Source organism: Trachinotus anak, unplaced genomic scaffold (genome assembly GCF_046630095.1).
Source record: "Trachinotus anak isolate AG129_WGS33_773 ecotype Australia unplaced genomic scaffold, CSIRO_AGI_Tana_v1 ptg000015l, whole genome shotgun sequence".
Classification (NCBI taxonomy): domain Eukaryota; kingdom Metazoa; phylum Chordata; class Actinopteri; order Carangiformes; family Carangidae; genus Trachinotus; species Trachinotus anak.
This window is the reverse complement of record NW_027273866.1, coordinates 15,112,820-15,134,389: the sequence shown is the minus strand read 5'-3', so window position 1 is coordinate 15,134,389 and position 21,570 is coordinate 15,112,820. Positions and strand designations below refer to the sequence as shown.

The 21,570-nt window shown below is 39.5% G+C and overlaps 3 protein-coding genes across 8 annotated transcripts; 2 read left to right on the top strand and 1 right to left on the bottom strand.

Moving 5' to 3' along the window:
• Nucleotides 1-301: 301 nt before the first annotated feature.
• Nucleotides 302-11,384, bottom strand: slc5a6b (solute carrier family 5 member 6). 5 transcript variants are annotated; one of them, XM_071497476.1, is made up of 17 exons: nucleotides 11,286-11,384; nucleotides 11,060-11,109; nucleotides 8,550-9,009; nucleotides 8,374-8,439; nucleotides 7,581-7,632; nucleotides 7,431-7,498; nucleotides 6,957-7,111; nucleotides 6,196-6,336; nucleotides 4,960-5,089; nucleotides 4,610-4,698; nucleotides 3,698-3,810; nucleotides 3,538-3,608; nucleotides 3,370-3,456; nucleotides 2,424-2,596; nucleotides 2,232-2,338; nucleotides 2,021-2,142; nucleotides 302-1,034 (listed from the first exon to the last, which is right to left on the bottom strand). In XM_071497476.1, the coding sequence occupies exons 3-17, from the start codon at nucleotides 8,895-8,897 to the stop codon at nucleotides 888-890; spliced, it is 1,869 nt and encodes a 622-aa protein (XP_071353577.1). In that variant the 5' UTR covers nucleotides 8,898-9,009; nucleotides 11,060-11,109; nucleotides 11,286-11,384; the 3' UTR covers nucleotides 302-887. The 5 variants fall into 5 exon arrangements, with proteins under 5 accessions (XP_071353577.1, XP_071353579.1, XP_071353578.1 ...); XM_071497478.1 differs by having other exon boundaries at nucleotides 11,060-11,104; nucleotides 11,286-11,372; XM_071497477.1 differs by lacking the exon at nucleotides 11,286-11,384 and adding an exon at nucleotides 9,698-9,805.
• cenpo (centromere protein O) lies at nucleotides 11,333-14,608 on the top strand. Of its 2 annotated transcripts, none has more exons than XM_071497490.1 (6): nucleotides 11,333-11,495; nucleotides 11,639-11,790; nucleotides 12,294-12,444; nucleotides 12,569-12,840; nucleotides 13,671-13,830; nucleotides 14,398-14,608. In XM_071497490.1, exons 1-6 carry the CDS (start codon nucleotides 11,474-11,476, stop codon nucleotides 14,505-14,507), a joined length of 867 nt encoding a protein of 288 aa, XP_071353591.1. In that variant the 5' UTR covers nucleotides 11,333-11,473; the 3' UTR covers nucleotides 14,508-14,608. The 2 variants fall into 2 exon arrangements, with proteins under 2 accessions (XP_071353591.1, XP_071353590.1); XM_071497489.1 differs by having other exon boundaries at nucleotides 11,333-11,534.
• A 2,659-nt stretch (nucleotides 14,609-17,267) lies between these two features.
• Nucleotides 17,268-21,570, top strand: tp53i3 (tumor protein p53 inducible protein 3). The gene is made up of 7 exons (XM_071497487.1): nucleotides 17,268-17,424; nucleotides 18,892-18,961; nucleotides 19,106-19,279; nucleotides 19,375-19,642; nucleotides 19,822-20,034; nucleotides 20,653-20,849; nucleotides 20,964-21,570. The coding sequence occupies exons 2-7, from the start codon at nucleotides 18,914-18,916 to the stop codon at nucleotides 21,159-21,161; spliced, it is 1,098 nt and encodes a 365-aa protein (XP_071353588.1). The 5' UTR covers nucleotides 17,268-17,424; nucleotides 18,892-18,913; the 3' UTR covers nucleotides 21,162-21,570.

Below are 21,570 nucleotides of genomic sequence, written 5' to 3'. Positions count from 1 at the left end.
TACTTCTTTCAGGTTCAGAGAAGTTACATTTGCACCTCTTATAGAAAACAGTAAATATGTACATGCAGATAAACATCTTTTTATGTATGTATATCTTCATGAATTCCTGTATTTACATGTGAATTACTATGAATTACTTTTGATCTTGGAAAAGTGTAGTTTTACAACATAAATCAATGAAAATCTTTAACTCAGAAAAACGTTATTTAATCCAAGTGGACCTTGAGTTAAGAACTTAAAAAAAAAAACTATGACAAATCTCTTTATCTTTCAGTTAAAGAAAAACAAGAGGACAAAACAATGAAAAGAGTTAACTACAAAATCTTTAATCCTTTTTAGACAAAGGTTTTTTTCTGTTACAGCTGCATCACAGCCAAAATTCAGTCATACATTATTAAAAAGTGAGGCACTATCATCTCAGTATGACACAGGACCATTCGTACAGCTGTGATAAACAAAAGTCAAGTATATACACTGGTAAATATCAGTATGAAACCTTTGTAGTTGCTCTACGGTTCACTGGACATTCATTCTCAAACAGCAGCGTAGTGCAGGATTTTCACATGCGAGGACCAAACCGAATCAGTGATCATGCACCTGAAGTTGACAAAAACACATGTAAATCATGTGACTATCTGGTAAACTTAAAGGCTCAGCTGCACTCAGGTCTTTTTTTAAAGAAGACACAGAGATGCCAGTAGATAAGAAAAAACAAAAACCTCCAGTGTCGACTGAACATGGTGTAGCTGCAGCATTTGACAGTGCAAAGTTGAATTAAAGCCTTAATCACAAAGCAAAGTCAACAGTATACAAACATATTGTTTGTCCAAGTGCTTCGTCTAAAGACGTTTTAACCGTTTTCTGGCCTGACATGAGAGACTGTGATATCACACAGCTGTTTCATGCTCCACAAAAGGTGCGTGAGCATCAGGAAGGAATCTCTCCGTCTCTTCCTGCGACGGCCCGTCCTCTTGGTGGAAGGCCGAGCCGTTGCTTTCTTTGTGTTGTTGAGGCGGCCGTTGTTGTGATGATAACTATAACAATAAAAAATAAAATAAAATAAAACTGTTCATCAGCTTGCTAACATGCTCAAAATGTCAAATTTATTACAATTTATTAAAATATAGGAATCTTGAATATGTGTTGCAAATTTTATGGAAAATCATACCAAAAATTATAAAGATATTTCAGTCCAAACTAAAAATACCAAGCTCATGGTGGTGAAAGAGGAAAGGGAGCAGAGGAGCAGACATGTTCTGAGCCCTTCTAATCAGGCCTCTAAAAAGGTCCCATATTGTATAAAGTAAGATTTCCATGTCTTTTCTGATTATAAAGCAGGTCTAGGTTCTATATTAATACTGTGAAAGTATCAAAGCCTCAGTCCACAGAGAAATGCACACAGCCTGTATTCAGAAACTGAGCCTTAAAACCAGCCGTCAGGACTTCTGGAACTTTGTGATGTCACAACAAAGCAGTCACCACTCCAGCCCACCTGGACCCACCATCCAACCTTGCAGGATTTGGTTTCTCTGAGTGTTTACCTGAAATCTGCTATATTTTTATTAAATAGCTCAACACCCTGTTGTTGCTATGGCTCCGGAGAGAAGCCTGAGAGAGGAGATGTAAAACTACACTGAGGTGGTTTTTGGTTCTTAAAACCACAAATATATCTTCTGATGGAGATCACACCTTCAAATAAAAATATGGGACCTTTAAATTAGAGTGTAAATTATAGTCTTATGTCACACTTCAAAAAGCTGTTTTATTGCAACAGTGGAAACTGCATCTAACTTCTGAATTTTGTTCCAAAAAGATGAGGAACAGACTTCAACATTAGTACTTATATGATTATATGCAAATACTTATATTTAATTTTATGCCAAGAACTTTTCAAGTGGGCCCTGCGATGCACTGGCGACTTGGCGACCCGGTTGTATGGAAATTGAATGAATGAATGTATTTTTCTAGTGCGTTTCTCAGACCATAATTAAACTAAACAACTAAACATCACTTTACTTACTGTCTGTCCCAGAGGAGTCACACAACAGAGCTTCTTTTTGAGGCGTTCAGGCAGAAAACAAAGCAGTTTCCCCAACAGGGGGTAGACTGTGCCTGGTGTCACATCCTCTTCTCTCATAGGGCCTAAACAGAAACAAGTGCATTTCAACATTTTACAGTGAGACTAACTCTGATCGTAAGGAAAGCTTCTGGACCATAGAGAACTCGCCTACCTGTGAGGAAGCTGATGATCAGGCCTATGAGGATGACTGTGAAGCAGTTAAATGCACTGTACCACATGTAAGACAATGAATAAAATCTCTGCAGTCCAGAGGGGCGGCTAAAGGACAAAGACAGATGATCAACTTGCGAAATGACTAACACAGTAAAAGCAAAACACACTGTGCTGTCTGTGGGATTGGTACCTCAGAGTGACATTGCTGAGTGCAGTGTGAATGGCAGCAGTCGTGTTGTCTGACAGCAGCACAACTCTGCAGTCAGGCACAGGCGCTCTCGTGCCGGGGCTACGAGTGAGGATGCTCCCGATGCCGACCCAGAACGCCAGAGCCAGACCAGCGCCCAGACCTGTCAACGCGCCCTGGAAACAGGTGAGGCAAAAGAAAATGTAAATTGAGGTCAGTTTCGATCCTATGCAAATATCAGGTGTTCAGTGCAGCGGATAACATACAAAACTCAAATAAACAAAACTGATGTGGCGTGACGAAAATATGGCATTTCTGTCGGTTTCATGTATCTTTAGAGGAACAGTCTCCACACAGATTGGATGTTATTATTTGCCGTTATTTTTCACCTCTTCAGTGGATATTTTAGTCATATTTTTCCTGCACATCTTGACTGTTCAGTAAGTTTGTTTACATTTTACATTTTCCAGCTCTTCAGCTCAAAAAACTTCTGCAATATTCTTTTCAAAATTCACCCCAATCACTCTTAGTGTGCATAAAAACATGTTCACTTACTGTTGTATTATATGACTACAACAAATTTAGCAAGAAGAAGCAAGAGACGACCTTTGAAAAAATTGTTTATTGTTCGAAAATTATTTTTTTCCCTCTAATTTTGGCTTTTTTCATGTGAAATAATAAACATGTTCAAGTCCTCAAGTCCTGCTTTCACTGCTGTAAGAATTATTAGCTGGAACATATGTGTTCATGTTTTACAGTTTCTTTTCAAAATATGTTAGAGACTAGTTTGTTTTATGGAATTCATTCATTAGGTGCTCTGATCCCTTTTATGATTAAATTACTGGCAGGGTAATAATTTACTATCATTTTGACCAAAGGAAACAAAACAATAATACAGCAGGATAATAATAAAACTACATAACAGGTCTCATGATGCTGTCCGACTTACAGTGGAGTTGGCCCAGGGGAAGAACATCCCGAGAGAAAACAGGCCAAGGATAGGACCACCAACCATCCCGAAGATCTTCAGAGCCACCTGCAGTTCAAACATACTATCAGTCAGCGCAGATTCAGTGAGAAATGTTGGTTATTGTTCGATCATACTCCGTGAACTTACCTGCAGAACCGATTCACCCATTAGGTGAGTGAGATAGGCCATGGCCAGACACAGCAGCCCGTAGGACATGGCTTATTGAGGAGACACAAGTTGAAACATTTGAACAAATACGGCGGCTCTGTATGCTGCAGTCCTGAACTTCAAGCTTCAGGGAGCTCACCTAAGGCTTTGGACAGCAGGGTCGCTCTGGCTTCTGTCATGGCAGGGACATGTGGTTTGATGAGGTCTTCCATTGTCACAGTGGCCAATGAGTTAAAGGCAGAGGAGATGGTGCTGCGCAGGATAAAACAGACATACCATCGATGCCTTTTTTAAAATAACATTACTCAACAATTCATTTAATTAATTATCACATTCTAAATCAACACAGTATTTGAAAGCTGAAGGTTTATGATGGTCGGGCAGTTTATTAGGAACACCCAGCTAAAACTAATGCAGTCTAATACAACAGTTCCGCAATAAATCCTCCTTCATGAAGGTTAAATGTTTGGTTGGATCATTTTGGAGGATCTAGTGCTGATGTATTAGGCTGCATTCATTTCTAGGCCTGTCTGATCAAGTTATACACATGTAAAAATAATTTAAGCCTTGAAATATTTTGTAACAAAACACATTTAATAGAATTCTGAAGGTGTCAAATACAACACGACAGAACAACAACGAACCTTTATTCAGGGTAACTTTTACTCAAGTCAAACCATGTCTCCGACCTCTCTATGACTTCATCGGGGTCAAGGGTCAACACCTGAAATGCGAAAAGTTCACTAAGGCGTTCGGACCATTACTAGTTGCCCGTGCTTTTGAACTCTTTCCAGCGTCTTTCCTATTCGCAGTGACATGGACACAACCAAACGGATGCCGGAGTCGTGCTGGGACTAACAGTGTTCACATTGAGTTTGATTAAAATAAAAATTAAATTAAATTAAATTAAATTAAATTAAAAAAATAAAATAAAATAAAAAAATAAATAATAATAATAATAATAAATTATATTTATATATATATATATATATATATATATATATATATATATATATATATATATATATATATAGTCTGAACAGTTACATACCTGAGAGCTGCACTGAATAAACAAGCAACAAACAGTCCAGGGAGTCCAGGCAGACCTTGCAGCATATCCATCACAAAGTATATGACCATCTGTGGGAAACAAATTATAAACGCATTTCCATGGAATCTTCAGTTTGGTTTGCATAGATATATTAGTTACCTGAAAGAAATACAAATCTGACGGCTGATGACAGCAAGGACTTTCTATAAAATATGCAAATACATGAGCTGCTGTGTTTTTTTTTTTTTACATCACTCTGCCAAAATCACACTGCTCTGTATCCCAGAGCATGAAGCCAATGGCTCAGTGGATAACGCTGCTAAAAGGGGAAATAACACACTGAACCGCACCGCATCCATGGAGGCGGCGCCCCGCTTGTCAGAGTGATCCTCTCCGCAGTAACGTGCAAACATGACCAGGCCCATCACACAGCTGAGAGCCAGAGCCAGCTGCAGGGAGGGAAACACCATGTAGCAGGACCTGCAGGGAGGTAGGAACATAGTGCGAGTGGTGACTCATGAACTCGTCAATTTGTAATTGTTGTGCCTTTTTTTTGCGAAACAAATTCATATTTCAGATTTTAAAATAAATAAAATAAGAAGATGATATATGAAATATGTCGACAGTCCCACCAGTAGCTCAGTGAGGCACCATGGTGCTTTGAGATGTCAGAATGCTAACATGCTCCAAGTTCACCATCTTAGTTTAGCCTGTTAGCACGCTAACATTTTACATAGTTTTCCAGGTATTTGGTCATAAACCACAGTGTTGGATAAATTAAAATTCTGACCTGATGATGGTGCTAGAAGAAAAGTTAAGGGATCATTTAAGTTGCTGGAATTTATCTGTGAACAACTTTAAATATCTGCAAGTCCAAGATATTTCACCCAAAAATGTCAACCTGCTGGTGGCGCTGCAGGAAAAGTCAAGAGATCAACAAAGTCAGTATAATTCATCCTTTGGTCACCAAGGATCTGTACAGTATTCAGAATCAGAATCAGTTTTATTGCCAAGTATGTTTTCACATACAAGGAATTTGTGCTGGAATTTGATGCAAAACAGTAGCATCAATAAATTTAGACTTAAAGATGTGGGGAATGTAGTGCAAAATATAGAAATGAAAAAAAATATATAAATAAATATATACATAAATATTTCAGGTCAGTGCATTCAATAGTCAGTGCATTTCAATCTGGACGAAATGATGGACCAACAGGTTGTGTCTGTGCTTTCTTATGGAAAAACGAATGAGTCTGAGTTTCTGTGGCTCATCAAGAAAAGCAGCCAGAGAGTTTTCATTTCACAGAGCAAATGTAAACACCTTCATCAACTCCATACATTCGTTAGGTAAAGATTGAACAAATTCTTATTTACAATGCAAATATGTGTGAAAAAATGACTCATGGTAGCACAATAGAGAACAATACATGTCACTGAAATAGCTGGAGACTTTAAAGAATGAACAGAAGCTTTTAGAGACTCATTGACTTTCTTTCACACATTGGTGTGTTATGAATTGGTTTTACTGTAAAAAGCATTTTCAAATCTAAGTTCACTGTTAGGACTCTGCTTTAAAATGAAAATACCTGACAGCTTCCCTCTCTGTGCGCGAGCTGAGATATCTTTGGACCTGAGCCTGGTTCACTCCGTACAGGGACAGCATGAGGAAGATCCCGCCTACCCCCAGAGTCCAGAGGGTGTGTCTCTCTGTAGGATCTGGGTTCAGGCTGAACACACAGAGAGGAAATACAGCACAGAGACGAGACTTCAACACGGAGGAACAGACCTTTAGTCCAACAGGATTACAGTCACTGTAATTCAGGAGGTCATAAAAGCGAGTGTATGCACAGGTGTGTAGAATGAAATAATGAACCTGAACCGAGGAAGCTGTGGGATTTTAATCAAACCACAGATTACAGGAGATGATTTGACTAATTAGTTCCTCTTCTGTTCGTTTGGGCCAAAAACCTCAAACGCATGATTCCTGAATTACCCAGTGAGCATTTTATTTCAGTGCCGACAGGTTTGTAATGTGTGTGAAATATTGTTGGGACCAAATGCTTTGATCCATTCACACGTATTACGCCTGCACTGCTGTGAACAACCCAACCTACATTTCTGCTGCACATGTACCTGGAAGCATATAACACACACACCATGAACCTTCTTTGCTTATATTCCCCATTGTAAATACATTTCTATTTTACCTCTTTTTATTCTTCTCGTTATTATTGTTGTTTTCTTACTTTTAACACTCTAATTTCCTTCGGGATTAATAAAGTGTTAACTTGTCTTATTTTCCCCGTCCATCCCTGTTGCTGGTCGTCCTCCCACAGTATGGACTTACTCGAGACCAGAGATGCGGTTTCCCTCCCAGACTTTCCTCCAAACTTCGGACACTCCACCAGTCTTCTGCACACCCACCACGATGACAGCCAGCTGCCCTGCAAACATCACCACAGTCTGAAAGACGTCCGTCCAGATGACGGCCTTCAAACCACCCTGTCAGGACCAGACAAGACACATGGGAATGAATCTGACACGTGCCAACACTTAGATCCTTTATATTATTGCAGAATTTCTCTAAAATAAAAACCTTTCTACAAGTGATTCATAAGCCACTGAAAGTGTAATTCTGTGGGATTTCTAGTGCTAGTTTTTGTTTTTGTAAGAGATTTGGGAAACGCATTGGAAATCCAACGTGAATGAATCAGAGTGAACAAGCCCTGCATGAGCAGTGCTGCTGACGACAGTCACAGATAGCAAGTCATCAGTATTCAAATATTACAACTTTAAATTAAACTGCATGAAAATGACTCACCATTGTTGTGTACAATGTGCACACTAGGCCAGTGGCCAGCACCGCTCCCCACAGTTCAAACCCAGTAACTGAAAGAAGACACAGTAGCACAGTGAACCACAGGTCTCATCCATTCACACTCAGAGAGGAAAACAGATGAACTTCTCGTACCTGCATTTAGTGCAAAGGCAGGCGTATACACACAAATCCCCATATAGATAACCTGTGAAGAGTGAATGAAAGACAAATCAGAGACTTTACAAAGGGAAATAAATAAAGGTTCTGTAGCCAATAAACAGATGCATCTCTTGTATTTTTAACCTTTATTTTGGGGAAACAACAAACCCATCCACCACATTAGTATCAGCGAGAGAATGACAGAAATACAAAATTTGCTTTTTTGCTTTCCTGCCGAGAGACTGAGACTGAGAACACCCACATATCTGCACATTTAATATGAAGGTACAGTCAGAAGCTGGTTAGCTTAGCTTAGCATAAAGGCTGAAGACAGGGGGAAACAGCTAGCCTGACTCTGTGCAAAGACAACTGCTCCTGTCCAAAAAATAATCCGGCACATAAAACACTGTAAAACCCAATGAATGAGCTTCAGAGGCTCTGGCACTTTTTAATTTACTGTTGCAGTAGCTAATCTAACTGGTTTCTGGAAACATGAGAGTGGTATGAATTTACAGCTACTCCTTTAAACCAAGTGAGTCCTGGTGTTCTGCGTTTTCACCATCAGCTAAATTTTAGTCACAGCTGGCTGCCAACTTACAGCATCATGGTAATCCCTGGCCTTACTCTACCTTACATACACATGATCCAAATTACCCCTGTGTGGTGAGGCATGCAGATTTTTAATTTGGGAAAAAGAAGCACTGGTATCAGATCAGTGCTCAGTATGTGCAGACACCCCGAGCTGAGGTGCTGGAGTTGTTACTGGGAGAGAAAGAGTCGCACTCACCATCTGACAGATGAAGGTCAAAGTTCCACAGATTCGCACTGCTTTGCTGAAGCGCAGTTCAAGATACTGTGAAACAAAACATCGTGAAATCTGTAGGTCATGACGGGAATCCACATCTTAAATATGGATCTAATTAAATCAGGTGCAACTAAAACAATACAGCAGCTGAAATATACCTGGTAAGCGCTAGAAAGCCGCAGTCTGTAAAACACTGGAATGAAAACATGAGCTGGAATGAGGAGGCCCAGGATGTAGGCACAGCCGATGAACCAGTACTGAGTACCGTGGGTGTAGATCTCTGCCGGCACGCCTATGATTGCCACAGCAGACTGGAATGAGGCGATGAGCGACAGGGAAACAGGAAGACAGCTCATGCTCCTGTCTGCCATCAAGAACTCCTGCGTCGTGCGCTGACGGCCGCCGGACAGAGCGTAGTACAGGCCGATGCCCATGGAGGCAGCGAGCAAGACGGCGAATATCACATAGTCTAAAACCGCAAAGTGCTTCTGGTCGGACGGGTCCATTGTGATTGTCTCCTGGCTGCAGCTGGAGAAGGTTTCTTCCTCCTGCAGTCGCACAGTCAGACGGATGGGAACCGTCTTTTTCCACACCCATCAGTCAGGAGAGTCCAGCAGCCTTGAAGAAAGAGAAAACACTGATTACAAATATCTGAGTGTGTGAGAAAGAAAGCTCTCACAAACAGATCCCTCCGCTTGACTGTAGGGCTGCAACCAACCATTATTTCATTGTTGATTCATCTACCAACCAATTTTCAAGATTCATCCTTTTTAGAACAGTAATAAATTGTGGATTAATTGATTAGTCAATCGTCAGAAAATTGGATTGAATTGGCATGAACTTTTTTTAGTTGAATAATCACTTATCAGTTATTTTTACAAGTAAAAATTAAAAACATTTGCTGCTTCACAATATGTGAGGATTTGCTGCTTGTCTAACTGGCATATTTCACTATTTTCTGACAAACAGTCAAAACAATTAATAGATAATGAAAATAATTGTTAGTTTCAGCCCTAATCCTTTTCTATAAAATGTCATCAACATGTGAAAAACCTCTCAGAGGCCGAGGTGACATCTTCAACCCACCAGCCAACAAAAGCCAAAGATCCTCAGTTTTCAATCACAGAAGCAGAAATGATTTAAGTTTGAGAAGCTGAAACTGCAGAATTTTGTCACTTTTTCTTTGGGAATTTCTAGAAAACAATGAACTGTTTATAAAAACTGCTGTTTGTTAATTTTATGTTAATCCCCTATTCGATTAACCATCTAATCATTGCAGCTTTACTTGACTGGCAAAGAAACAAACCTTCACAGCCTGGATTCCCCTGGGCTGGTTTTCTGACAGATTTCCTCATTCCCAGATAAACAGACAGAGGGTGAAATCACTGGCGCCTTTGCCGTCACCTAAACAGACCTGTTTGCAGCAGAAAGCTATTGTCACATGACACAACCTCCAGGCTGTGAAATGGGACTCTGTGCAGACAAACCAAGGTCAAACAACCTCTGTGTCAACTTTCCCCTCTTTATCCTGATCCAAAAATACTGCGTGCTGCTTTGGAAATGTGGGGTTTAAAGGGGAAGTGTCCTAAACAGTGCCAAAACACAAACAGCTGCAACCAACCTCTGCAGGGTTTGCAGGTCAGAGAGTAATTATACTTAATTACAAGTTTCATGATACTGAGAGGTTTCTTTGTTTCTGAACCCCCCCCCCCTCAGATAATGTAGTTATAGTTGTGCTGATATTGAAAATATTTTGGTTAATCCTATTATAAATCAAGACAGACAATAAATTAGTGCATGAACTAAATATCTTTAGGTTTTGGATTGTTGGTTGGACCAAAAAAAGCTATTTAAAGATGTGACCTTCAGCTGTGGGGAATAGTAATTAGCAGTTTTTACTGCTGTCTAACATTTTATAGACAGAACCACATAAATCAAGACAATAAACAGCAGATTAATACATTATAAAAACAATTATTAGTTGCAGCCCCACTAATGATACTCATTTATCACCACATGCCCTCAAACCAGGACCGCAACAAAAGGTTATTTTCATTATTTGATTAATTTGATGATTTCTAAATTAATTCTGTCTTGAATGTAAGCAGTTGTTTCATTTATTTCTAAATCTTCAGACAACAGAAAATAACCCAGAGAGAGAACAGTGTAAAGCAGGGAAAAGCAGCATCCTCACACTGGAGAAGCTGTAGAATGATTGGTATTTGTGCTTAATAAAAAACTTAAATGAGTCAGCAGTTATCAAACTAGTTGCTGATTATTCTTCTGTCAATTGATTGATTGACTCATCAGCTCAGAAACTCAAAGGAGACAGCACAAAGTACAGCAGGGCCATAAACTAACTGCTAAATACCTCAGAAAAAAATAAAGCAAGAATATTAAAGTAACTTTTACTTCACTTGAGGCCTCTGCTGTGGTAACTAACTAGATTACATTAGTTATAAATAACTAATGGTGGTATTTCTCTGCTTGTTCAGTGTATCCACTGACCTCCCCCCCTGACCCTCAAGTCTCTGATATCAGCTGCTGAACCTCCTGAACATGAGGAAACATGAAGATAAAATACACTCGGTCCGAACCACTTCGCAGGCATGAGAAGGCGGTGGTGGAGAAGGTGTGAGCAGGTGGACCCACCCGGAGACAGACTCACCTTTACGGTCCAGCGCTGCTGTTATCCGGGTCACGCTGCCACCATCTGAGCTGAGCAGTGTTCAAGAATGCAACGTTAGTTAAAAACAACCACTCCCAATATGTTTAAGAATAAAAACGACAGTAACAGACAATAAACATTTTCTAAACAAATAAGTCTGATGTTTTTTTATCTAATCTTTTTTATCTAATCTTAAGTCGTACTGATGAGTGTTAAGTCAACCCACCTCTCGGTCCATGACTCCATGTGATCACAAATTGTTTTGAATGTTCTTCCGGGGTCAGCGCTGTGGGCGGGGTTAATGATGCAAAAATAATGACGTAGAAAGGAGCCGCCAAAATCAAAACCCAGCAACTTGAAGCGACTATTTTAACATAATCGAAGACAAAGTAAATAAAACGACTTCGCGAAAATATGGAGGGAGCGTCTACGAAAGGTAGCTCAGACCGGGGACAGCTACGGCGGCCGGGAAGCGGTTTGTTGTGATGCTGCGTTAGCTAATGCTAACGGTTCATGAGCCTGTGTCCGTCCGTCTGAGAGCTGATCGGCTGTGTGGTTTGTGTTTGTGTCTATCCACAGGTGTTTTGAGTCAGCTGAGTCTGCTGGAGGTTCAGGCAAGGAGCCGAAAAGCTCATCCCCAGCAGCGGGGCCGTGTGAAGCAGCTGAGGGCGGAAGCTGAGGCGCTGATGGTCCAGAGGGAGCAGCTGAAGGCGGAGATACAGACACTGCAGGTGATCCATGGAGTCAGGACAGGCTGAGCAGGACTCAGTCACACTGGATGAGATGAGGCACTTCATCTGCCAGTTTATTAGGGACACCTGGCAAAAGCTCCACCTTCATTATGGTTATCAGTGTTGGAGGTGTTGCCATTTATCACCATAAAGACTAAACATTAAAGCCTGAAATCATGACCTTTCAGTTGAATCAACACTGAGGACAGAGTTTCCACAGGTGGATGGATAGGCAGAGGGAAGTGTAAGAAACAGAAAAATAGAAACATAAAAAAATGGCTCCCACTGATTAGAAATAATGTTAATATTCCCATGAAACAGAAACAGATGAGGGTTCTGTCGGGGCCATAGCATCAAATTACAATAAACTGCACAGGTGTGCTTCATAAAGTTGAGTGTAAACATATCAAAGCATCATAGTAACTGTGTGTGTTGTTACAGCAAACTAAAACTTTATTTAAAAAGCTGCTCTACATGCTTCTGGTCACACTGTCCTGCTGCAGCGTCTTCAGAAACTGAGGACGTCTATGGACAAACAGTGTACACATGAAGAAGAGGAGGAAATGGATGAAGACTCCGAGGACTCACAACTGCTGCAGCTGATGGCCAGACACACACAACTGAGTGATCTTCTGCACGCTCATCACCTCATTGGTACTAATATCAGTTTTATCATTTTGTTTTCATTCACTCATTTATTATTTGTGTGTCTCATTATCTAAGAGTCCTAATCAGTCTGTCCCAACCTTGTCTTCACCGACTCTGTTTATCTCACTAGGTGGGTACAACGTCATAAAGACTCGCCAAGGTAAAGGAGTGTGCGTGTCTTTGGCGACGGCCTACGAGGGCGCCTACTTAGACACCTACAACCTGGAGCTAGACCTGAAGCCAAAGCTGAAGATCAGTCGCCATAACATTCCCCCGTTCATCCCCCTGAACAGCCTCGCTGAGCAGAGCAGCATCCAGACAAACATTAGGTCTTTTCTGGACACCCTCAGCTGCCATCTCAACGCCTTGGCCGGGCGCCAGCAGCAGCTGAAGCTTGTTAAGGTGCCAGGCCTTTTTTAAAATTTTTTATTGTTTGTTTTGCTGAATAACACCTGTCACCACATTCAAATATAAAACAAATAGACTGAGACAGGTTTGAACACCTGCCTAAACAACGTCTATAAAAAAGCATTTTACATACAGTTAGCTGTAATTTACCATAAAAATCTGACTTATGTTGGATATTTTTTTGGTGGAGATAATAATAATATGTAACAGTTAAAATCAGTTATCAATATGTTGGCTCATTATTTGTTTCCTGCATAAACTTTCTGTAACAGAAACATTTTTATTAGGGTTTGTTCAGATTATGTTAAGAATAATGATGATGGGGGCGCCTCGGTGGCTCACCTGGTAGAGCGCGTACCATTAAGGCTTAGTCCCACCTGCAGCGGCCCTGGGTTTGAATCCGACCCGCGGCCCTTTGCTGCATGTCATCCCCTCTCTCTCACTGACATATCCAATAAAGGCATTAAAAAGGCCAAAAAAAATAACTTCAAAAAAAAAAAAAAAAAGAATAATGATGATGTATCAAAGCTGAAAATGACAGTAATTATTTAACAATTAATTGATTAGTCAACATATTTTTTAGAATAGCAATATATCTGTGATTAGCCAATAAAATTGGCCCTTCAATACATTTTTGAACAATTCACAAATTTTACAGATTACAGATTTAGAAATGATCAGTTTTTCTTTGGGTGCTACATGTGGCTTTGTAGACCAAGAAACCCTCCACTGGTTTATAGAACTATAATGATGGTAATAGTGGGGTGAACGCTATTTGTTCTGAAATGATTTTACCCTGTCCGTGTCTTCCCGCCTGTTCATAGGAGCAACACAAGTCCATCGAAGTGATGGAGAGTAACGTCTTGTGTTCGATACTGGTGCTGATGTTGACTGTGCCGAGAGGGAAGCCTGCTGTTCTCTGCACGCTGGACTACACCGACCACACCCGATGCCTTCCCACCAGAGTCCACTTCGAGTGTGAAGGTAGGATCGTTAACTCAAATGTATCTGCAGCAATAAAATCTAAGCGACATGCTGTTGGCCACTTAGTTTACAGTGAAGTGAGCACAAGTTAAGGTCTGAGGACTGAAAAGTTAACAAAGTGAGTTCAAGTGGACGACAGCATGTGGGAGGTTTTATTTTTCTTCTTCTGCAGTCAGAGCTCTGGATCCAGTGCACCTGACTTTCTGATGTAGTGATTGTCCCCTGACTTTTAATAGACTAAACAATTAATCAATATAACAGGGTAAAAAACATTAATGAATGAAAATGAGGATGAAAATAATCATTGCAGCTCTACATCACGAGCTAAGAGGATGAATTTAAAGCCAGTTAATTTGTTAAATAAATTAGTTTTATGGTATTGAAATAAGAAACTGTTGAAACTATGCTTTGAAATACAACATCAAAATGTGTAGATAGCTGTAACAGAAGTATTGAATTTTACATAGAATATGGTAATTCTGGTATTATCCCCCCACATTTCATTTTTATCCAGTCAAGTTAATTTAATTTAATTTATTTATTTATTTGTGTAATTATATTTTGCAGACAAGGAGCTTCCTGATTCTCCAGAGTGGAAGAAAAACTGCAGCCTGCTCATGGAGACTCCAGCGCACAACGCTTTGATAACCATGAAGAAGATGGGGTATATTGTTTAATGTACACAGAAATAATAAAACTGAACATTGTTTTTACATTTAATGGAAAAAAATATGTGTATACGTCATTCTCATAGTTTATAATAAAAAAGTTTTTTCTTGATGTTGCACAAGTTGTATTGTATATTGTATATTGTTGTAGTTATATTGTAGTATTTAACTCCACACTTTCAAGTTCCTCTACGGAGGTTCCGCGTGTTTTTCCACGTTGCCTTTGTCCTTGAGACGTTGTATAAATGCCGTCACCCTCTTGTGTAACGTTTCCGTCTGAAGCTGTCTCAGCCTCTCCGTCTCCTCCCGGGCCTCCCGCCTTTGTCTGGCCACTTCTTTTTCTGATATCGAGTCAATAGTTGCGATATTTTTCATCTGCATGAGAGACACGTTGCTCTGGATGTTGCCTCTGCGTCTCACTGGTTTAACTGAAGGTGGTGGAGCTGACACCGACCGACTCTGCTCCGCCTGTTCGGATCCTGTGTTGTGATGCTGGGGTTTGCTGGAGTCCAGTCTTCTGCCATCAGATGTGTGAATACCTCTGAAATGTGCCTCAGTGTTCTTGTGTTCTCCAATTTCTCTCATAGCGATGTTGACTGTGGCTTTAGGCTCGCAGACTTTTACCATCACCACTCGTCTCTGTTTGTTCATCAGTGATTCTCGTCTTTGCTGAAGCATCTTGCAGGTGAACCGGTGCTGTTTGTCCAGCATGTTCAGTTTATGCTGGAGATCTCTGTCCTCCCTTTGGTTCAGCACTCTCAGCTCTCTCTGCTGTGCAGGTCTTCTGTAGATTTGATCCATTTGTACAAAGGCTAGAGGGAGAAATACATGATTTCAAGTCCATTTCTTTCACTAAATCTATTAATGTTTCTTTTTAAATTAAAGCCCAGGATGTCTTTTTCTTACCTGATTTGTATGCATCATCCCCCAGAGCGCTGCTGTTATACAGGAATGCCTGCTGCTATGGCTGTCTCAGCATGTGAAACATAATAGCCCCATTGTATCTGAAGAAAAGTCGAGAGGATTGTTGGTAAAATGGAAGAGATTAAATTCCAATTGCCCTCAGAGCACAGTCACAGGCTTATTGCAGGTTTTACAATCAATAAATAACTGACTCAGCTTGTGCAAAGCACTTGGAGGAAGTGTCTTCTGTGCTTTTATTCAAGCTTTGGGGAATAAAGCTGCTTCTGTCTAACGTGATCTCAGTGTTTGAGGTCTAAGTTATAATTTAAGTTTTGGTGACAGTGTTGGAATATTTTAGTCAGAATAAAATTACTTATAAAAATCAAATTCTACATTTACACCATTTCAGTTTTACATTACAATACTATAATAAATCGCTGCACGCTGTAAATGTCTTTAACAAACTACTGTGGTCAAGACTTTTGACTTTTCTTACATTTTCCCAGACGAAAAACCTGAACCCCCCCCACCACATTTGTTTTACTATGTTTTTTGTTTAATTAAAATCTGAGAGCCTACATTATGTTTATACTGAAATGAGCTGAAATAGTTAGTTGAAAAATTTATTATTTTGATAAATGGTTAATTATTTAAGTCGTTTTTAAGCAAAAACTCTGGCGCTTCTAAAATTTGAACATGTTCAGTTTTTCCTCTTTTTCTTTGAAAGTAAACTCAATATCTAAAGGTTTTCATTACATATTAAGATTATTAATATGATTATCTCTGGAAACCTGTAACTGACATTTTCAGACCAAACGATAACTCGATTAATAGAGAATTAACACATCCACACACTGGCAGGGATATAACTCTACATCAGTGTATTTCTCCATTTACTGCACTCGTTATTATATATGTTATTGAGATGTTATTGATAAAGTTGATATGTTATTGAGATGTTATTGATAAAGATGATATGTTATTGAGATGTTATTGATAAAGACGATATGTTATTGATAAAGTTGATATGTTATTGAGATGTTATTGATAAAGATGATATGTTATTGAGATGTTATTGATATAGATTATATGTTATTGAGATGTTATTGATAAAGTTGATATGTTATTGATAAAGTTGATATGTTATTGAGATGTTATTGATAAAGTTGATATGTTATTGAGATGTTATTGATAAAGATGATATGTTATTGAGATGTTATTGATAAAGACGATATGTTATTGATAAAGTTGATATGTTATTGAGATGTTATTGATAAAGATGATATGTTATTGAGATGTTATTGATAAAGATTATATGTTATTGAGATGTTATTGATAAAGTTGATATGTTATTGATAAAGTTGATATGTTATTGAGATGTTATTGATAAAGACAATGTGTTATTGAGATGTTATTGATAATTATGATATGTTATTAAGATGTTATTGATAAAGTTGATATGTTATTGAGATGTTATTGATAAAGATGATATGTTATTGATAAAGATTATATGTTATTGAGATGTTATTGATAAAGTTGATATGTTATTGATAAAGATGATATGTTATTGATAAAGTTGATATGTTATTGAGATGTTATTGATAAAGACAATGTGTTATTGAGATGTTATTGATAAAGTTGATATGTTATTGATAAAGATGATATGTTATTGATAAAGTTGATATGTTATTGAGATGTTATTGATAAAGACAATGTGTTATTGAGATGTTATTGATAATTATGATATGTTATTAAGATGTTATTGATAAAGTTGATATGTTATTGAGATGTTATTGATAAAGATGATATGTTATTGATAAAGATGATATGTTATTGATAAAGATGATATGTTATTGAGATGTTATTGTGCAGTGTCCCTTTAACCTGCCTGGTCGTGCACGGGGGGGGGGGGTTGATCCTTCCAGCGCCAAACTAAAGTCGGGTTTCGATGATGGCACAAGAAAACTTCCCATATTCTCTGACAGTCGTGTCCGGGCAGATGAACTGTTGACATCTTCGGCTGGTGAGTTGATTTTTGGTTAAATGATTGAATCATTCACAGTAAACAGATGTTAACGCTGTGAACTGAGCTCCTCCACCGGGACCTGCCGCCTTCTCTTCTTCTAATCATACAGTAGCTGATCAACTGCAGCTTTATCGATCTGTTGTATTAGTTCAGACACTGATCAAAGAATTACTCTCAGCAGGACTTTACAGCGCATGCGCGTTGCGTAACGGATATTTATGTAATGCTGGATGTTCACTGACCGCAGTCTCAGTCATACCAACACTGCACTGCTGCCCCACTCTGCCCCCCCTCACCCTGCTCTTCCTTCTGCTTCTGCTAAATAGTTTTGTTATTAACATCGTTGTTGTTGGTTTCTCACCATCTGGTTCATATTCATCTGTCACCATCTTCTGACATGTGACATGTTCATGCCTGAAATCCCTGGTCAGCACAACTACAAAATAATACGAATACTAAAAAATAAATAAAACAAAAACTATTATGTGTATATATATATATATATACACACATAATAGTTTTTATATATAAAACATATATATAAAACAATAAAAAAAAAAGTATATTAATTTTCTGTCTTTGTACCTTAAATCCCTGGTTGCCACAACTACAAAATAATACCAATACTAATATATATATATATATATATATACACACAACAATAAAAAAAATAATAACAGTAATAATATTAATTTTTAACCTGTCATTGTGCCTGAAATCCATGGTTACCACAACTACAAAATAATACTAATACTAAAAATATATATATGTGTATATATATATGTGGATATATATGTGTGTATATATATAAATATATAAACTGACAATAAAGATAATAATATAATAATAATTTTTGGCGTGTCTTCGTGCTGATAGTTTGGGCTGTATATGCCCGGGTTTGGAGAAAACACTTCATCAGGAACACCTGTGCACCTGCTTATACGTACTATCCAGCCAGCCAATCATGTGGCAGCAGTGCAGTGTGTAAAGTCCTGCAGGTACAGGTCAGGAGCTTCAGTTAATATTCACATCAAACATCAGAATGGGATAAAAAAAAAAAAGATCTCAGTGACTTTGACTGTGGCATGATTGTTGGTGGCACAGGGGCTGGTCTGAGTGTTTCTGAAACTGTGGATCTCCATGTTTAGGGAAAAGTTACTGAGGCATGTTTGTATTTTTTGATATAATAATGTGGTCTATAAATAGATGTGTAAGAAAGAAGGGCAGAAAATTTACAGTAGAAATAAATCGTGAAGAGTAAACACTGTTCAAAGATCCATAGTGGAACATTAATGTAAAACATAAACACAGATGAATTATGGGCCATTTTTCAATCCACACCTACATTTTCTAGGATCACTTATTATATTATTATTATTATTATAAATGAAGGTGAAATGACATTTCTCTCCTATCTGTTCATGAATGGCTGCACTTTTCCTTTTTTTTTTCAATCAATCACAGTTGCCACTGCTGGGACTATCAGATGCATCTCATCCTGCACACTGGAAGATTTATAAACACCTACCAGACAGTGAGTGTTTAAAACTGAAGCTTTCAGAACATTATTCCAGAGTGACTTGCTGTTGTGTATGTTGTGGCATGTGGGACGCCGGTCATAGAGTAGAGGTGCATGTGTTTCATGAACAATTGAAGCCTGTCTGACCTCCTTTTATAGGCCTGGCGCAAGTGTTGCTCGAGTTTAGCCAAGATGATGCAGGCAGTGTGCGTCGACGTACCAGGAGGACCAGAGAATTTGCTGCTGAGGACTGTCCCCAGACCTCATCCTAAAGATGGAGAAGTCCTGATTAAAGTTCATGCAACTGCCCTCAACAGGGCAGACTTACTACAGGTACAACACAATACACATTCTAACAAAGTGAATCTACTGATCCTACTGATTCAGTTCATATAAATCTGGTCTTATTTACTTTCTGTTTTCCATAGAGGCGAGGACTGTACCCACCTCCCCCAGGTGAGAGTGACATCATAGGCCTGGAGGTGGCCGGGACTGTGGATAGTCTGGGCCCTGGGGTGAAGAGAGGCTGGAAACCAGACGACCGGGTCATGGCCTTGCTCTGTGGAGGAGGATATGCAGAATATGTGGCTGTGCCTGAGGAGCTTCTCATGCCTGTTCCCCCAGATCTCCCACTGTGGCAGGCGGCTGCGATCCCAGAGGCCTGGCTCACTGCCTTCCAGCTGCTGGCTCTCGTTGGTACACCAACCTCTCTTCTTTACCTCTGCCAAGGAAGTTATGTTTTTACCTGTGTCTGTTTATTTGTCAGGATTAGTACTGAAGTACTGAATCGATTTGCACCTCCATCGTTCCTACTTTCTATAATAAACAACAGGCCAATATTAAATCTGTTGTGCCCTCTGTCTTCTCTGCCACAGCTCAGGTGAAGGAGGGAGAGGTGGTGCTGGCTCATGCTGGAGCCAGCGGAGTAGGAACAGCTGCCGTTCAGCTGGTTCGTCTGTTTGGTGCCGTGCCCGTGGTTACTGCAGGGAGCCCGGAGAAGCTGAAGGTGGCTGAGGAACTGGGAGCAGCAGCTGGGTTCAACTACAAAGAGGAAAACTTCGCGCAGGGAGTTCATGACTTTACAGGAGGTGAGTTGTGAAGCTGCAATCACAGTTCACATTCCTGCCTCGAAGGCATATTAGTCATTGTTGGTCATGAATACTGTTCGCGCCAAACATTTGTTGATGGAAATGTAAAACAAGTCCTTGCAACAAGAACATTTTTATTTTAACAGATACATAGCTGAGCCCTGTAGGTTTTGTCAACAAGAGCAAATATAGAATTTGGCTGGCACTATTTTCCGCTGCGGATTAACACACATTTGATTGTCTAGTAAGTTGTTCTGACTGCAGGATGATGTAGGAATGTGGGATTGACCCAAAATAAACTGCAGTGCTCATGTTATTGGAGGAACCTGTCGACCAGTCTAACAGTGTATATCACAGATGTGTTTTTGGACAACAGCAGAGGAATAGGAATGACAACAAAGGAATATATCAGGGATTTGCACCACCAGATCTTATCCTTAATTCTGTGCTAAATGCATACAGTAAATGTATGCATCATTTTTAATACTGTAAAGTAATGCAGGCTAAAGAAAAGGTAACGCTTGTTGTCTATAGGAGGTCTGGGTCAAATCTGGAACAGCAGATTCAAAGTCCAGCTGATTGGCAGTTCAACAGAATAACTGCACTGTAATCTCACAGGCAGGGGAGCAGACGTCATACTTGACTGCATCGGTGGGCGTAACTGGGAGCAAAATGTGAGCTGCTTAGCCACTGATGGCCGGTGGGTGCTGTACGGCACCATGGGTGGCAGGGCAGTGGAGGGAGATCTTCTGGGCAAACTGCTCTCCAAGCGAGGACACCTGCTCAGCAGCCTCCTCCGCTCTCGCAGCCTCCAGGTGAGAATTCAGTGTGTCTGTGCTGTTTTCCAGAATTCATTTAACATCTTTTGTTGTTTTTTTTAAATGTGTGTAACTAAGACTGATTCTGCTTTTTGCATTTTCTCCTCGCAGTACAAAGCAGACCTGGTCAGCACTTTTTCACACAGAGTGTTACCGTATTTCTCAGACCAGGCTGCCTCCCTGAGGCCGGTGATCGACAGCACATTCAACCTGGAGGACATTGCACAGGCTCATAGACACATGGAGGCCAATAAGAACATGGGAAAGATCATCATTCATGTGATTCCACAGAAACAGGAAACTCAGTGACGAACAGCTGCAGCAATTTTTAGCAGAAATTTGATATCACTTCAGAAATGTACGTTTGATTTATATCAAGGAATCTAATCAGTGTTGATCATGATTTTAAATATGCACCATCCACCAATAAAATAGTCCAAAAGTGATATTACAGTGCATTTTCTTCTGTAGTGTTGTAATCGTGATGATGATTCAGGGTTGCTCACTTCTAAATGTATTAGTTTATAATATTATAATATTATCAGTATGTGTTCGTGCTGGAGGTAGAGAGGCCTCCTGCCACAGCTCATCCACACATGGAGTTCAAGGGTCACTAAGTATACACCTTTTCTGACTGTTAAATTATTTTTTTCATTTTTTAATTCATGAAATAAAAAGTAACAGTGCACTAACATTTGAATAAATGCTCAATTTAGAA

What these genes read in the sequence shown, in the direction of transcription:
- tp53i3 (XM_071497487.1), top strand. Translation starts at nt 18,914, where the DNA reads ATGCATCTCATCCTGCACACTGGAAGATTTATAAACACCTACCAGACA. An exon ending in ACAGGGCAGACTTACTACAG is followed by an intron (nt 19,280 to 19,374) that starts GTACAACACAAT and finishes TGTTTTCCATAG; the next exon opens with AGGCGAGGACTGTACCCACC. An exon ending in AGTTCATGACTTTACAGGAG is followed by an intron (nt 20,035 to 20,652) that starts GTGAGTTGTGAA and finishes GTAATCTCACAG; the next exon opens with GCAGGGGAGCAGACGTCATA.
- slc5a6b (XM_071497476.1), bottom strand. Translation starts at nt 8,897, where the DNA reads ATGGACCCGTCCGACCAGAAGCACTTTGCGGTTTTAGACTATGTGATA. An exon ending in ACAGAGAGGGAAGCTGTCAG is followed by an intron (nt 5,090 to 6,195) that starts GTATTTTCATTT and finishes ACCTCCCTGCAG; the next exon opens with GTCCTGCTACATGGTGTTTC. An exon ending in GATCATCAGCTTCCTCACAG is followed by an intron (nt 2,143 to 2,231) that starts GTAGGCGAGTTC and finishes GTTTCTGTTTAG; the next exon opens with GCCCTATGAGAGAAGAGGAT.
- cenpo (XM_071497489.1), top strand. Translation starts at nt 11,474, where the DNA reads ATGGAGGGAGCGTCTACGAAAGGTAGCTCAGACCGGGGACAGCTACGG. An exon ending in AGCAGCTGAAGCTTGTTAAG is followed by an intron (nt 12,841 to 13,670) that starts GTGCCAGGCCTT and finishes GCCTGTTCATAG; the next exon opens with GAGCAACACAAGTCCATCGA. An exon ending in AGTCCACTTCGAGTGTGAAG is followed by an intron (nt 13,831 to 14,397) that starts GTAGGATCGTTA and finishes TATATTTTGCAG; the next exon opens with ACAAGGAGCTTCCTGATTCT.